Source organism: Salvelinus fontinalis, chromosome 2, assembly GCF_029448725.1.
Source record: "Salvelinus fontinalis isolate EN_2023a chromosome 2, ASM2944872v1, whole genome shotgun sequence".
Classification (NCBI taxonomy): Eukaryota; Metazoa; Chordata; class Actinopteri; order Salmoniformes; family Salmonidae; genus Salvelinus; species Salvelinus fontinalis.
The window spans coordinates 64438262-64454899 of NC_074666.1; the positions used below are offsets into that span (position 1 = coordinate 64438262).

Sequence of the window (16638 nt, forward strand, 5' to 3'; positions counted from 1 at the left end):
TTTACTTTTAATGCCTCGATAAAATCATTATTTCGTTCCTAATTTATTGTATGAGAAGGAAGTATTTTGTTTAGGTTTTGCAAAATTTATTTTCAATGTTTGGTCATATGAACGGAGTTTGATATGATTAGAATTGGCTATTCATTAATTGATTCATTCATTTTATGTAGCCAATTTCTCCATATTGTCATTGGAATTGTTGTTATTTACTTAATTGTGTTATTCAGGCCTACTTCATTTTGTTATTAAAGGTGAATAGCTTTTTTTCTATTTTGATTTTAAGGCTATGGAATAATGCACTGTGCCAAATTGTGATGTAAATGTGCGTACTGGTGCATCAAAATACAGTGGGACAGTTTTATAGGCTTTTCCAATGGATGAAAGAGATCCAGGCTACTGTCCAAACACTAAACGACACCTTATCCCCTCAGCCATCAAATTAAGTGGACACTTCTGATGATGTTTCATCACGTCTGACGAGTATACACTTGCAGAACAAGGGGCGAGGGAGGAAGGAATGCTTTTTAAATGGACTACCCTTGGCCGGAAATTCGTCACTTGTTCATCCCGAGATGATTGTGTTTTCAGCCACTGGTAGTTTGTGGGTGTTTTATATGGCTACAGTCAATTATGAGTGCATGTCTATTTTAAATATATAATTATTAATATACACCTATTGTATGATAGCTAGCAAATGAATTAGCTAACTAACATTAGCCTGCCTAGCTGGAACTTCTGAAGAAGGAAAATGTTTTATTTCTACAATTTCCAAAGATAACCAAACAAAAACATATTTACCTTTACGTAGTAACAAAATTTCACACTTATTTGCATTCGTTTTACTTACACTTGTATGTTGACTTCTCCATTGATGTTGTTTTTAAGTTTTCACTGACTTTTCTTAGCGGATGTGCAATCGTCGCAAATTGAATTATGGGGAGTTTCTAAAAACTAGGGCTGAGGGGCTTACGTTGTAAACTTCCCTTGCTTGGCTAATCATTTGGACCCCCCTCCAAGATGGCGACGGGGATTCCCTCAAGGGCATAAGGCGAGGGTAAGTGGACGAGGGTGTGTCTTTTAAGTGTTTGGACCGTAGACCCAGTTTACATTAGGGACTCACACCACCCTGTAGGTTAGGCAGGGCTCTGGTACTTGTAGTACTATGTTTTCTTGTAGTACTTTTATTAGTACTGTTAAGATGGCACCGGAGAACAAGGCTGACGTTTTAATTATTCCTAACCAACCGTTTTTTTTTGTTTGTTTCTTTGCATTATTTGTAACTTATTTTGTACATAATGTTGCTAATACTGTCTCTTATGACCGAAAATGACTTCTGGGCATCAGAACTGCGATTACTCACCACGGACTGACAGAATCCTTTTTTTCCTTTAATGAGTCCAAAAAGCCCGACATGAATGATATCCTGCTCTCCCAGGATTAGGCCCAGATCCCGTCATTTGCATGAAGAGATGGCGGAGAAAAAGTGACCTTAGAATTTGTAGACAATCAAATCAATCCCCACTTCCTTTCATTCTGCTAGCAAACATGCAATCTTTGGAAAATAAAATCGACGACTTACGCGGAAGATTAAACTATTCTTCTGACACTGCCAGGACCTCTATACCAGGCGGTGTCAGAGGAAGGCCCTAACAATTGTCAAAGACTCCAGCCACCCTAGTCATAGACTGTTCTCTCTGCTACCGCACAACAAGCGGTACTGGAGCATCAAGTCTAGGCCCAAGAGGCTTCTAAACAGCTTCTACCCCCAAGCCATAAGACTCCTGAACATTTAATCAAATGGCCACCCAGACTATTTGCATTGCCCCCCCTTTTACACCGCTGCTACTCTGTTGTTTTTGTCTACGTCTAGTCACTTTAATAACTCTAACTACATGTACATATTACCTCAACTAACCGGTGCCACTGTACATTGACTCTGTACCGGTACCGCCGTATATAGTCTCGCTATTGTTATTTTACTGCTGCTCTTTAATCACTTGTTACTTTCATTTCTCATTCTTATAAAAAAAAATGTTTAAACTGCATTGTTGGTTAGGGGCTCGTGAGTAAGCATTCCACTGTAATGTCTACACCTGTTGTATTTGGCGCATGTGACTAATACAATTTGATTTTGATTTGATTTGATTAGTACTGTTATTTGAGTGAATTCTGTAAAAGTGGGACTCTTTTTGCATTTACTGTAACCTCTGTAACCCCGAACGGTAACCTCTTCAGAGATCTATCTAACATATTAGCCCAATACATGATACATTTCTGAAATACTCCAATGTTTCCTAATCACACACAATTGAATTGAATTGTCATTGGGGTACAATTGGGACTATAATAATGGTGTCCCAGTTATTTTAGCCTGCTGTCCCAGTCTACCAAATGCGAACTGAAAATGTGCTTTTAACTCACTGTACACAAATGGGTGTGTCATCCCAACTGTCAATATGATATCAACATAGTTTTTTTGCTGATTAGGAAACTTCTTGAGGATTTCAGAAATGTATTGTGTTGGGCTAATATTTTGGATAGATGCCGAAAGAGGTTATAGCGGAAATGCAAAAAGTGTCGCACTTATTCCGAATTGATCCTACTTAATTGTGTTATTTAGGCCTACTTCATTTGATTATTTACGCAATTGTGTAATTTACTTCATTTGTCCTTTCTTTCTTTTTCTCATAGAAATAGAAAGACCTTCTCACAACATTCTGGGAATGGAACCAATTTGCTATCTTAGTTAACAGGAATCCATTAGTTCTCAGTGTTGGACTCCTCAGTCAGGACAATGGTTGACAGCAGGTGTTGCTGTTATTGGATAGTCTTACACAGGATGTTGCTGAATGACACAGTCAAGAATTTCTCATCCCCTCCTCTAACCACACATTTTTATTATGTCCTCTCTCTCTCTCTCCCTCTTTCGTCGTCTCTTTCTCTCTCTTTCCCTCTAATTCAAACTCGTTTTCTCTGTTTCTTTCTACTTTCTCTTGCTATCTCCCTATCTCACACATACCCTGTCTGCCTCTTTTTCCCCTCCGCTCGGTTTCATTCTCTCTTCTGTCTTTCCCGTTCCGTCTCTCTCTCCCTCTCTTTCTCTTTTGCTCTCCTCTCTCGCTCCTCTCTTCCCTCGCCTAAGGCAGTGTGTCTAGTTCCATGGAGCAATTGAAGGTGACAGGGGCAGTGAGAGAGGAGGGGAGAGGGAGGGATGGAGGGAGGACGTGCCACAGTGCCTGGGGGCACACAACAGCAAAGAGATGGAGAGAGGAGGAAGAGAGAGAGAGGAAAGACAAAAGCAAGGAAGAGGAGGGGAACAGTGAATTGAGTGGGGGATATTTGACATAAAGTGAGAGAGATGGATATAGAAATGAATATTTCATAATCAATGTAGCCCCTCCCCTTTTATGGAAATTCACAGAGTTAATAGAGTCACGAAAGGGAAAAGGACACTCGCACACAGACACACAACCGCACGCACACGTAAGCTTGTGTGTTTTGTTTTAAGGACTTGATATTAATTTGTCCCGGCATGGTTGCTATGGTGACCTCCATCCCCCTCCCCCCAGCAGTGAAAAAGAGAGAGGGGGAGAGAGAGCGAGAGAGAGAGGGTGACAGGGATGAACTAACAAGAGACTGAAAAAATGTGCCCTAAAGCTGCACGCATATTCAAGCAACACACATAAGCATACACATATACAGTACACACACTCAGGGCCGGCTCTAGCCTTTTGGGCCCCCCCACCTCACGGGCAAAAGTGATTAACAAAATCAACGGTGGCCCCCTGGAGGTCAGGGCCCCTGGGCAAGTGCCCTGCGTGACCAGTCGGTATTCGGCCATGATTACTCCAAGTTTAGATAGCTGGCAAGACAAAAGTATGTGGACACCCATTCAAATTAGTGGATTTGGCTATTTCAGCCACACCTGTTGCTGACAGGTGTATAAAATCGAGCACACAGCCATGCAATCTCCATAGACAAACATTGGCTGTAGAATGGCCTTACAGAAGAGCTCAGTGACTTTCAACAAGACACCCTCTTAGGATGGCAACTTACCAACAAGTCAGTTCGTCAAATTTCTGCCCTGCTAGAGCTGTCCCAGTTAACTGTAAGTGCTGTTATTGTGGAAACGTCTAGGCGCAACAACAACTCAGCTGCGAAGTGGTAGACAGATTCTGTGCTTCCAGCTTTGTTGCAATAGTTTGAGGAAGGCCCTTTCCTCTTCAGCATGGCAATTCCCCGTGCACAAAGCGAGGTATATACAGAAATGGTTTGTCGAGATCGATGTGGAAGAACTTGACTGGCCTGCAGAGCCCTGACCTCAACTCCATCAAACACCTTTTGGAAGAATTGGAACGACTCGCCCAACATCAGTGCCCAACCTCACTAATGCTCTTGTGGCCGAATGGAATCAAGTCCTTGCAGCAATGTTCCAACATCTAGTGGAAAGCCTTCCCAGAAGAATGGAGGCTGTTATAGCAGCAAAGGAGGGACCAACTCCATACTAATGCCCATGATTTTGAAATTAGATGTTCAACGAGCAGGTGTCCACGTACTCTGGGTCATGTAGTGTATATAATGAACAAAAATATAAACATAACATGCAACAATTTCTAAGATTTTACTGAGTTACAGTTCATATAAGGAAATCAGTCAATTGATCCCGCAGGTGAAGAAGCCGGATGTGGAGGTCCTGGGCTGACGTGGTTACACGTCGTTTGCAGTTGTGAGGCCGGTTGTGAGCACTGCCAAATTCTCTAAAACGATGTTGGAGGCGGCCAGGATCCCGGAGTCACCTCTTCACTGTTGACTTTAAGACTGGTGTTTTGCGTGTACTATTTAATGAAGCTGCCAGTTGATGACTTGTGAGGCGTCTGTTTCTCAAACTACGTAGACACTCTAATGTACTTGTCCTCTTGCTCGTTGTGCAATGGGGGCCTCCCACTCCTCTTTCTATTCTGGTTAGAGCCAGTTTGCGCTGTTCTGTGAAGGGACTAGTACACAGCGTTGTACGAGATCTTCAGTTTCTTGGCAATTTCTCGCATGGAATAGCCTTCATTTCTCAGAACAAGAATAGACTGACGAGTTTCAGAAGAAAGTCATTTGTTTCTTGACATTTTGAGCCTGTAATCGAACCCACAAATGCTGATTCTCCAGATACTCAACTCGTCTAAAGAAGGCCAGTTTTATTGCTTTTTTAATCAGAACATCAGTTTTCAGTTGTGCTAACATAATTGCAAAAGGGTTTTCTAATGATCAATTCGCCTTTTAAAATGATAAACTTAAATTAGCTAACACGACGTGCCATTGGAACACAGGAGTGATGGTTGCTGATAATGGGCCTCTGTACGCCTATGTAGATATCTCATAACAATTCTGCCATTTCCAGCTACAGTAGTCATTTACAACATTAACAATGTCTACACTGTATTTCTTATCAATTTGATGTTATTTTAATGGACAAAAAAATTATGTTTCTTTCAAAAACAAGGGCATTTCTAAGTGACCCCAAACTTTTGAACGGTAGTGTGTGAGTATATATATATATATTTAGGGTGGTTGGGGGCCCCCTAGTGGCTTGGGGCCCTAAGTGACTGCTTATGCAGCTTATGCCTGGAGCCTGCCCTGCACACACTTGTGCATACAGGCATACACACAACATACAGTGTACATGTATGCCCATAAACTCACTCTTACAAAGACAGGATGCATAGAAACATCTCAAACACATTTAGAGAGATATCTTATATTCTTGCTTCATTGTTTCTGGAAAACAAAATCCCTTCTTTTTATGTCATCTATCTCTTACCTCAGATTATTCTCTGTAGCCAGCGACAGAGAGAGAATGACAGAGAGAGAGGAAGTTAAGATGGGAGGGAGGGAAGGAAAGAAGGGAGGGTGCGAGAGAGCGCAGAGTTTTGTCAACCGGAAATAAAACATGTTGGCACCCTCCTTCTCCTCCACCTCCCCCCTCTTCCCATTCTCTCTCCCTGTCTCTCGCTCTCTCTTTCTCATGCCCTCCCTGTCCCCCTTTCTTCTTCGTCTAATCTTATAGTCATACTTAAGTCCTCTTGTTTTACTTCTAGTCTTTATAATATTAACATGAACTTCCTCGTTGCATTCTCTCTGTGTTCTAGAAGTAGTTGTTCTTGAAGTAGTTGTGCACTTCTGTTAAGGTTGGAGTCAGTTGTATTTCAATTCAATCAATTCAGGTGATTAGAACATTTTAATTCAAGACGTGAGAACTCATCCTCATTGAAAGTAAATTTAGGCACTTCCTGAATTTAAATGTAATTGACATTAACCTTGTGTGTTACGAAAATCATCCAATCCAGTCTACATCCCAAAAATTATCTGTTTGTAAGTGTAGTTTTTAGAATATCAGGCAAACGGTGCTGTATTATGACTGTAAAACATAGTGAGCTCTCTAATTGTATTCATTTAACCTTTATTTAACTAGGCAAGTCAGTTCAGAACAAATTCTTATTTACAAATGACGGCCAAACCCTAACCCGGACGATGCTAGACCAATTGTATGCCGCCCTATGGGACTCCCAATCACGGACGGTTGTGATACAGCCTGGAATCGAACCAGGGTCTGTAGTGACGCCTCTAGCACTGAGATGCAGTGCCTTTAGACCGCTGCGCCACTCGGGAGCCCAAAATATCAGCAGACACCAAAAGACTAAAGATAGATAACTGGGATTTGAATAATAGAGTTCTCCTCAATACATAGCCACTATATTCTATTGTATTACAGATATATTACCCCACAAGACTCAACATTAGTTTGCTCAAACTGCAGATGCATTCTCTCTTCTCATTTTTGTAGTGTCAAGGACTCTCTACTTCTCTGGGCTAATCCAATGAAATATGCAAATGTGGTGTCACGAGTGACAAAGTGCAGTCAGAGAGAAACCAAGCCAAACATGCCGTAGCACGCGTATTTGGCAGCGTGTACTGTGTAGGGTGTGTGTATTTGGGGAGGGGCCTCACGTCGTAGTCTGTAAGGATAGCGACTGACCAAGTTTTGTGTGTGTGTGTGTGTGTGTGTGTGTGTGTGTGTGTGTGTGTGTAAAAAAACAAGTGCTGTGTATGAAAGTGTATACCTCAAAGTGTTTGTACTATGGCTATAACTGTGTGTTCCTAGAATGCAACCCTTTGTTTCATATCTGCACATGGAAATGTATGCAGTTTCTCTCGAAAGAGCCAGAACTGGGCCAGTGGTCTCTCTCTCTCCCTGTCCTCTGTATCCGAAAGGTCAGAGTTTGTCTCTACAGACCAAACCCTTTGGAACACTATAAGGCCAAACACATTTCAGTTTTAAAGCTTTACCTTTTTATGAATGTCTTATTAAATAGGTTGCTATTCATAGACCGTTTATATATCATTTGTTATATATATATATATTTATTAACAAGTAAATACCGGTACCTGCCAAAAAATATTCAGTACAAGGACATGTAACCTTATAGATCATGAGTAATATGGCTTTTACATGAAATGGGTACACTACTGAATAATGTTTAGAAGCCATCCTTCAAATAAAGTGTTACTAGGCCTTGTTTTGAAATTGATATAGGTGATCGTCATCCTCCCTTCATCCTTCACCCTCCCTTTGCGTTTCTTTCATTCTCTCCATACCTTTACCAGCCCTCCCTCCATCTTCCCCTCATCTCTCTCTCTCTGTCTCTGTCTCTGTCTCTGTCTCTGTCTCTGTCTCTGTCTCTGTCTCTGTCTCTGTCTCTGTCTCTGTCTCTGTCTCTCTCTCTCTCTCTCTCTCTCTCTCTCTCTCTCTCTCTCTCTCTCTCTCTCTCTCTCTCTCTCTCTCTCTCTCTCTCTCTCTCTCTCTCTCTCTCTCTCTCTCTCTCTCTCTCTCTCTCTCTCTCTCACTCTCACTCTCTCTCTCTCCATCACCCCTTTTCCTGGCATTAAGTCCAGACCTGACACTGACACTGAGTCTGTGTGTCATCCTTCTCTTCCTCCCTCCCCCTCCTTCTCTCTCCCTTTCTCTCCCTCTCCCTCTCTATCCATCGCTCCGAGGACCAGAGTGCCTGCAGACTTGTTTCTCTCTCCCTGGCCCACTCCCCCCTCCCTCGCCTCCTCTCTTTCGCTCTGTCTAACTCTCTCCATCTCTACTCTGGCTCGCTTCCCTGCTCTCTCTTTCTCTTTGCACACACAGTCAACAAAAGCGAGGTCAGAGGAGAGGGATGAGGGTATAACGAAAGAGAGGAAGAGGAGGAAGAGCAAAACCTGGAAGCAGTGGAAAGACTAGAGAAACATCAAGTTTGGAAAACCATTGGCATTCTCTCTCTTGAGGAGGTGAGTGTCCTTTCACTAAACTTGTCAACCAACATCAATGTTGGGGGAGAGAGAGACACACAGACAGAGACCAAATAAGAGAACAAGACAAATTTGAACGAAACAAATAGGAACTATTTATGGCAGACAGTGAGAAGTATAGCAAAAGTACCAACTGGACTAGAGAGGGTGGAACCACACGGAACCGCACAGAACCAAGACAACTTGATCTTTGACTCGAGGTAGAGATACGGAAAGGCACTGTGAGGCAAACAGGTAGAGAGAGATACACCCCGCTATAGCAAGATTCATGAATATATGGTCAGAGAACTAGCTCTCACTCGCTGATGCTTCAGGGTTTCTCCACTTCTTCTGTTAATGTATAACCTTTACCCACTTTTACTTTGTATGTAGTCAAGCTAAAGGTCTGCTAATAACAATTGATGAAATCTGCCTGTCCGGTGTCTTATGCTTATAACCGGTATGCTGGTTATAATACCTGGTTGTAGTCATAGCTGGGAGTCCGTCAATGCACAGCACGCTCACAACTTTAGAATAAAAGGACAAGGCAGGATTTATTTATACTAATTGTCTCGTCCCCATGTATTCCAGTCTCAATCATAATCATTGATTAACGGATCAATGAATCAACTGTAACATGTAGAGTGAAGTGTATAGTGTTCGAGCATATTTTGACCACACAAACAAGATAATGTGTGTCCAGTGTTGTGAGTTGTTAGTCTCTTCCATCATTACTGTATTAGGGCCTATTGTTGTGTATTTTTCCAAAGTCCATTGAGTGTTTAGCTGTTCTATTTCTCTATCATCATGTGTCATTAGAGTATAGTTACAGTATTAATGTACAGTATTGTGAGTATTCCTGCTCCAATTCTCTGTATACCGGCATCACTATCATACGTAGTCAGTATGTACTTTTGTCCCTCCTTTCAGTGTACCATATTAAGGTGAAGTTAGGTTTAAGGTTAGAGAAATGTGGTGTTGTGAGTGTATCCCCCCCCCTTCTCTGTGTATTACAGGTGTAGCCAGTGTTGTGTGTAATTCTGCTCCCCTGTATCACCAGTATAGCTTTAGTGTTGTGCATACATATTTCCGCTCCCCTTCTGTCTGTGTGTGCATCATAGTCAGAGTGTGTATAATAATGTGTGTAATGTTACATTGTGACTGTGTATCATTAGTGTAGTTAGTATATGGGGTTGTGTTCTGCCTGTGTGGTTAATGGTAGCTGACAGTGTTACTCTCTCCTCTCATGCGTGTGTGTATAGTCAGTGTCAGAGTGGAGGGAATGTAGCTCCTAATTACTGAGTGTGTTTGTAATGAACTCCCCGTGTGTCGCCATGGGAGGCTAATGCACAAGCGTGTGTATGTCTGTCTGGCTATCTGTCTCTCTTTCTCTCCAAATGTATGTACCCTATCACTTATTTCCTTTCTCTCCTCTTCCTCACCCTCTCTTTATCTTCTCCTCCCTCTGTCTTCCAGATCTGTGTTCTTATTGGAGGAGAGAAGTAAGAGGTCAGAGGTGAAGGGGAAGTGTTATGTGTGAGAAACTCAGCATGCTGAATCTACAGAACACCTCCAGCTGGACTGGGCCAAACAACTGGTACCATCAACCAACACAGCACGGTACAGATAGGAAACAGAGGTGGTGTGTGTGTGTGTGTGTGTATGTGTGTGTGTGTGTGTGTGTGTGTGTGTGTGTGTGTGTGTGTGTGTGTGTGTGTGTGTGTGTGTGTGTGTGTGTGTGTGTGTGTGTGTGTGACTCGTGGAGTCAGCTTAGGGTGAGCTGGAGAATCTTCCACATGACTGAGCAGAAACAGTGTGCCAACAGCTACAAAACACACACACACACACACACACACACACACACACACACACACACACACACACACACACACACACACACACACACACACACACACACACACACACACACACACACACACACACACACACACACACACACACACCTCAGTGACAGAGTGCACAAACACAAAACAGTGAAATGCATACGTACATGTGGAGATACGAAGAATGCATAAACGCTTGTTACTCAGGCAGACAGTAACAGTGGACACACAAACACACACACACATTTCACCAAGAAAAGAGCTTAAATTATCCTTCTGTTCTAGAACAATCTCTCTCCCCCTTTCCATTAGATGGCTGTGTGGTGGATGACGTGAGCGTGCGGATGGTGGGAGGAGGAGAAGGAGTGCAAAGAGAGAGGGATGAGGTAGAGGACGCCCAGCATCACCTCCAGCTGAAGAGAAAGCTCCAGAGGAATCGCACCAGTTTCACCCAGGAGCAGATTGACGCGCTGGAGAAAGGTCTAACCCCAGCCCCAGGCTTCAGTTGAGGCCTGTAGAGATTCAATTAAATTTCAGTAATAAACATGAAGGAAAAGCTAAGTTTAATGCCATGGGCGTATGTGTGTGTGTTAATGTAAACCATTGTGGGCTTCTTGACACATGTTTCTCCACCTCACAGAGTTTGAACGGACACATTACCCAGATGTCTTTGCCAGAGAGAGATTGGCAGCTAAAATCGACCTTCCAGAGGCTCGCATTCAGGTAACCAACCGTTCACTCTGTCTGTTTGTTTAAACCTCTTCTTTTTATTCTTATCCTTTACTCCCCCTAGTGGCCAGATTAGAGTATGGCAGCTACCAAAGTAGTACCTGAGCTGTTCTCAAACCAGTTCTCTGGGCACCAGTTTTCACATATTTGTTATATTCCAACACAAACACACCTGAATGGTTACAGTTTGATTGATTGATTGATTGACAGGTGTGGTTTTCCAATCGGCGAGCTAAATGGAGGAGGGAGGAGAAGTTGCGCAATCAGAAGAGGTCAGGGGGCGGGACTTCCTGTTCTCAGGCACATGCCCCCCTCAGCACCTCCTTCAACACTGGTGTCTATCACTCTCACCATGGTAACAGCTCATGTAAGAAACCATATTTTTTCAATATGTTTGTAGGTGTACAAGTGTGTGTGTGTGTGTATGTGTGTATTACTGTATACAATATTATTTTAAAACATATTTCTGTGTTTCTTGATGAAGCCTCGATGCACAGTCGCAGTGACAACTCTCTCTCAAGCTACGGCTCTCTCTCAGTGTTCTCAAATATGCAGGTAAATTCAACACATTTTTATTTTTTATAGTGCTATGAACCCCATGGCGTCCATTGTTAACATGACTATTGGTCCTTCATTTTGAACCAAAACTTTCACTGAATCTTTGTTCTGTCTCATCAATCTTATCACTGGTTAACAATCTTCTCTCTTTTCTCTTCCTGCATGTCCTGTTACTGTCCCTCTCTCCTCTTCTCTTTGCTCTCTCTCTCTCTCCAGTCGTTGCCCCCCCAGTCCACTTCCTCTTACCCCTGCATGCTCCCTCCCTCCCCCTCTCCTCCCCCTCTGCCCCGGAAGTTTGACTCCCTCTCTTACCCCTCTCCTCACCTACCTCCCTCTCACTCTGCCAGCTCCAACACAGGTGAGTCTCTGCAGCATGTGTGCATGTGTCTGTGAAGATCTAGTATTTAGTTTAGGTACCACTTTGCTAACTCATCCTTCTTGTCTTTGTTTCTCTCTCTCTCTGTCTCTCTCTCTGTCTGTCTTTGTCTCTCTCTCTTTGTCTCTCTCTCTGTCTGTCTTTGTCTCTCTCCCAGGATATCTCTCTCCTGGTGTGTCGGGTAGTGAGCAGGACTTAGGTCAGTACTGGACCAGACTCCAGTGAGAATAACAAAGTTACGGCATGACACTAGACCACCACCAAACCTGCCAGTATCTGAAGATCCACCTATTCTCTGTGACAGACTAAGATACCCAAACACCCAATCCGTTACAATCCAAAGCGATTACTATCAGTCATTCTAATAATGACAAAAACGACCAAAAAAAGTATCAATGACCTGCCACAGCCAATAACAATCATGGATGGCCTTGGAACCACCAATGACAATCTAGTATGGGCCTGAAGCAGCCAATGACAATCAAGTATTGGTACTGGACTATTAATTTACAATTAAGCTTGATCTCAGCGCACAATGCAATCAAATGACGAACTGGAGCTGGATCCCAGCAGATTCACTCACTCATTCACTCACTCACTCCTTTTGATGTTTGTTCAGATCAAACAGACAATCAAGCATTGAAATGAAATCACCAATCATAGTCAAGCATGGATTTCATTTAACCAATGACAGTCGAGCAGGGATTAATGTAACCAATGACCTAGGAGAGTTTAAGACAATCAAAAACCAATACTAGTGAATAAGGATGTTACTGTGATGCCATATTTTTGTCTCTCCTGGTGTACATTTAGCACTGTGTGTGTGTGCGTGTGTGTGCGCGTGTGTGTGTGTGTGTGTGTGTGTGTGTGTGTGTGTGTGTGTGTGTGTGTGTGTGTGTGTGTGTGTGTGTGTGTGTGTGTGTGTGTGTGTGTGTGTGTGTGTGTGTGTGTACGTGCAGACATGAGTGAGTGTTTGTATGTGTGTAGTTGCATTTTGTGTATGTGTGTGTCTTTAAACTGCTAATCATTTTAGTGTATTCCCTTTTTGTGAAACTGTTTGAACCAAGAATAAAATTCTAAATGTGAAACTAAACAATGCCTTTTATTTAACAGTAATTTATCACTAATAAGAGGGCTAGCTTGATTAATGTAAGAGTTGGAATGTGCATTGCTTATATTTTGAAATAAGTGAATTTACACCACATATACTGTACAAACAGGGAAATAGTGGCTGGAAAGGGGGGAATCCTGAGGTGGCTTTCTTTCTGAACACAAAAATACTTTGGCTAATTTAAATTTGAGATTATTTATCAAATCTTCAGTAACATATTGATCTATGTTAGTGAACCACCCCTCAGAATCGTCTGGTGGCGCTTGTGTATTATATGACCTTTAGCTTTTGTTTATTTCTCACTCTGTCACTGAGCAGGAGCATTTCCTGCCTATGTGACTGTGGATTTCCTGTTTTTGTTACTCACATCACCACACCCACTGTAAATAATGCCCTGACTGACTGACAAACTAATTCTCACAGGGACATGAAACGCACTCGTACAAACTTGCAAATGCGCACACACACACACACACACACACACACACACACACACACACACACACACACACACACACACACACACACACACACACACACACACACACACACACACACACACACACACACACACACACACACGTATACCGTTCTTGTAATCTTGATCATCACAATCAACACAAACACTCAGTCACAGCCTGCCCATACAGGGTCCTATATGCCAACAAAATGATTTGTGGGTTTCCGTGGCAATGTTTAAATGAGTGTAATTATGAGCAGAGTTAACGAGGTGTGGAGATTCCGAGAGGATGTTGCACGCAAGACACTCTTAACCCCTGCTCAAACAATCACATCACCACTATCCCCACCATCCCCTATGGACTGTCTCTACCTCCTAACCCACCCAACCCATCAACTCAACTTCTGAAAGAGAGCACTTATGTACTGTCTGTCTTTGAACATGGCCCTCCCTCTATCACTTCATCTTTTCCCATCCCGCTTTCTACTCCCTTCTTCTTGGTCTTGCCCACTCAAACACCTCTCTCTCTCTCTCTCCAGCTAAACTTGACCTCACTTCAAACCACTTTCAACTTTGAACATGCACTCATGGACTCCACAAGGGTCACAGTATGTGTTTGTATTCACTCTCTTGTGACATTTCCAGAGGACAGGAAGAGTTTCCTTGGTGTAAAAGAGCACTGCTGCCCATCAGGTTTTAGAGTGAGTTCAGTCAAAGTAACCAAAGAAGCATACATCATCTACCCTTATACTGTATGATGGTAATGAACACAATCCACCAAATTGTGTCTCTAGGGTGAATTTTCAACATTGACATCTATCTCTCTTTTCACCCCCTCCTTCTCTCACTCATTATCTCTCTCGCTCTCACTCTCTCATTACCCCCCCCCCCCCCAGCTTCCTGTCACAGAGGAAGTGCCTCACCCTGCTGGCTGGCTCCCCATTGGTCCTCAGAGGAACAGTGATTTGGGGGGAGATAGGGAGGGAAGGACAGGGGGATAGATAGAGGGAGCGGGAGACGTAGAGAGGGAGAAGGGCACGAGACAGGGCATTGGGCAGGCAGGAAGATGAGCGCCAGGCTATATTAAAGGAGAGAAAGAGAGAGAGAGGACTGCTTAATGTGTTCAACATGACGGCAAGGAAATGGCTTTGAAGGCGTAAGCGGTAAGAAGAGCGCTACAACAAGCAAGTCAGGAAACTGTCCATGCAGAGACTTTAGAAAACAACAGAAAGAGAGGGAGAGAGAGAGTTAGTGAAAAAGAGATGGGCTGGCAGGAGAGAAACCTCCATAATGTTTTTGTTAATTATACTGTATTACCGTATCAATGCAGTGGCATTTATTTTGATGTTCTGTTCAGTATTTTTTTGAATGTACTCTGTTTATGTACTTTTGTTTGTAACTCATATAACCTGCAGGTGGTCAGATGTGTTTCTATAATTTCAGATGGAGCATGGTCTTATCAGCAGAGTTTTCATTATTCCTTCAAACATGTCTGTCATGCAGTACACTTTCTCTCTCTCTCTCTCTCTCTCTCTCTCTCATATATGTCCCTTCAACTTTCCTCTCCCCTTCACTCTCTCCTTTCCTCTCTCTCTCTCTCTCTCTCTCTCTCTCTCTCTCTCTCTCATATATGTCCCTTCAACTTTCCTTTCCCCTTCACTCTCTCCTTTCCTCTCTCTCTCTCTCTCTCTCTCTCTCTCTCTCTCTCTCTCTCTCTCTCTCATATGTCCCTTCAACTTTCCTCTCCCCTTCACTCTCTCCTTTCCTCTCTCTCTCTCTCTCTCTCTCTCTCATATGTCCCTTCAACTTTCCTCTCCCCTTCACTCTCTCCTTTCCTCTCTCTCTCTCTGTGTCTCTCTCTCTCTGTCTCTCTCTCTCTCTCTCTCTCTCATATGTCCCTTCAACTTTCCTCTCCCCTTCACTCTCTCCTTTCCTCCTCTCTCTCTCTCTGTACATTGTCTGTGTTCAACCATTCTCTCGCCTTTCCTCTCTTTTTCGTGCTTCTTTTCTTTCTTTCTCTCTCCCTCTCACTCTCTCAGTACAGTCTCTCCCAATCCTTGTACCAGTGTCTGATTTTAAGCTGACGCTGGGCATGGTTTGGGGGGGGCCGTGCTGAGGATTCTGCAACAAGTTGTGCGTGTGTGTTTGGGTGTTGATGGGTCTTTTTGTGCGTTAGACCGCTGTGCCACTCGGGAGGCGCAAGATATTGCTTTTTGTGGTAACCTTTAGAATTGGTTAAATATTCATCTGACCTCACAATGATTCCATGCCATTGTTGTTAGATACAAGTCATGTATTTACTGATGAGTATATGTACAGCCTGTACAGGTTACTAATAAATAGTATGATACATAATGCAAATCTGTGCTGTTTGTAGATTTTTTAAATTACTTTTTGATATTTTATAACCTAAGATTGAACTAGATTCAATTAATAAATAGTTTGAAAATGTTGATTGATCTTTGAATGCAATGTAAAGAGCTGAGAAACACTCTTTCCACGCCACTTAGATACAGCTATGACCAGAAGTGACCTTTTCCTAGCAGATTAGGAGAATTTATGCATCAGATTAGGATAATTAACATAGCAGGTTTGGAAAATTAGATTAAGGTTAGGAAAAGGAGTAGGGTTAGGGTTAGCGAAAATGTTCTCCTAACCTGCAACGAAAATCACTTTTGGCCTTAGCTCTATTGAAGTGCTGTGAAAAAAGTGTGTAGCTTAGGGGTTCCCAAACTCTTTTGGCCCATGACCCCATTTTGATATATGAAAATTCTCAGGAGCCCAGAGCACTGATGGTGATATCAAGACAACTGGGAGCTCTGAAAATGTTGAGGTCAATTCATGACGCCAGTGATCCTCAGGTCGGAAAGTCGGAGCTCTAGAAAGAGGCCCGAGTTCCCGAGTTGGAATGACCGTTCAAATGATTTTTCCTAGTGGTAGATCGTTTTTTCCCGAGATCGAAGTTGTCTTGAACACACTGAAGTCGGAAGTCGGAGATGTTCAAGTTCCCAGTTCTTTTGTATGCGGCATTATTGCTCAGAGGGAAACGGCAGGGTATTCCCTTTGAGACAGGAGCAAAAACTCCTTCGTAGTGACCCGTGAATGCATTCGGTCACATGACAGCTCAATCGGTTGTTCGACTTCACTTACCCGCATGTCAACTGAGCCAGGATCACAGTCAAATGGATTGGGAAGTAGGTCCCAAAGTGCTCTTCCAATCGTTGGAGGTGAGCAATGA

The 16638-nt window shown here is 42.9% G+C and overlaps 1 protein-coding gene across 2 annotated transcripts; it reads left to right on the forward strand.

The window, feature by feature from the left end:
* The first annotated feature begins 793 nt into the window (after positions 1-793).
* On the forward strand, positions 794-12891 carry pax10 (paired box 10). Of its 2 annotated transcripts, none has more exons than XM_055942152.1 (8): positions 794-1054; positions 9799-9942; positions 10479-10646; positions 10807-10889; positions 11106-11262; positions 11380-11450; positions 11670-11811; positions 11987-12891. In XM_055942152.1, the coding sequence occupies exons 2-8, from the start codon at positions 9855-9857 to the stop codon at positions 12052-12054; spliced, it is 777 nt and encodes a 258-aa protein (XP_055798127.1). In that variant the 5' UTR covers positions 794-1054; positions 9799-9854; the 3' UTR covers positions 12055-12891. The 2 variants fall into 2 exon arrangements, with proteins under 2 accessions (XP_055798127.1, XP_055798120.1); XM_055942145.1 differs by lacking the exon at positions 794-1054 and adding an exon at positions 7979-8322.
* Positions 12892-16638: the final 3747 nt, after the last annotated feature.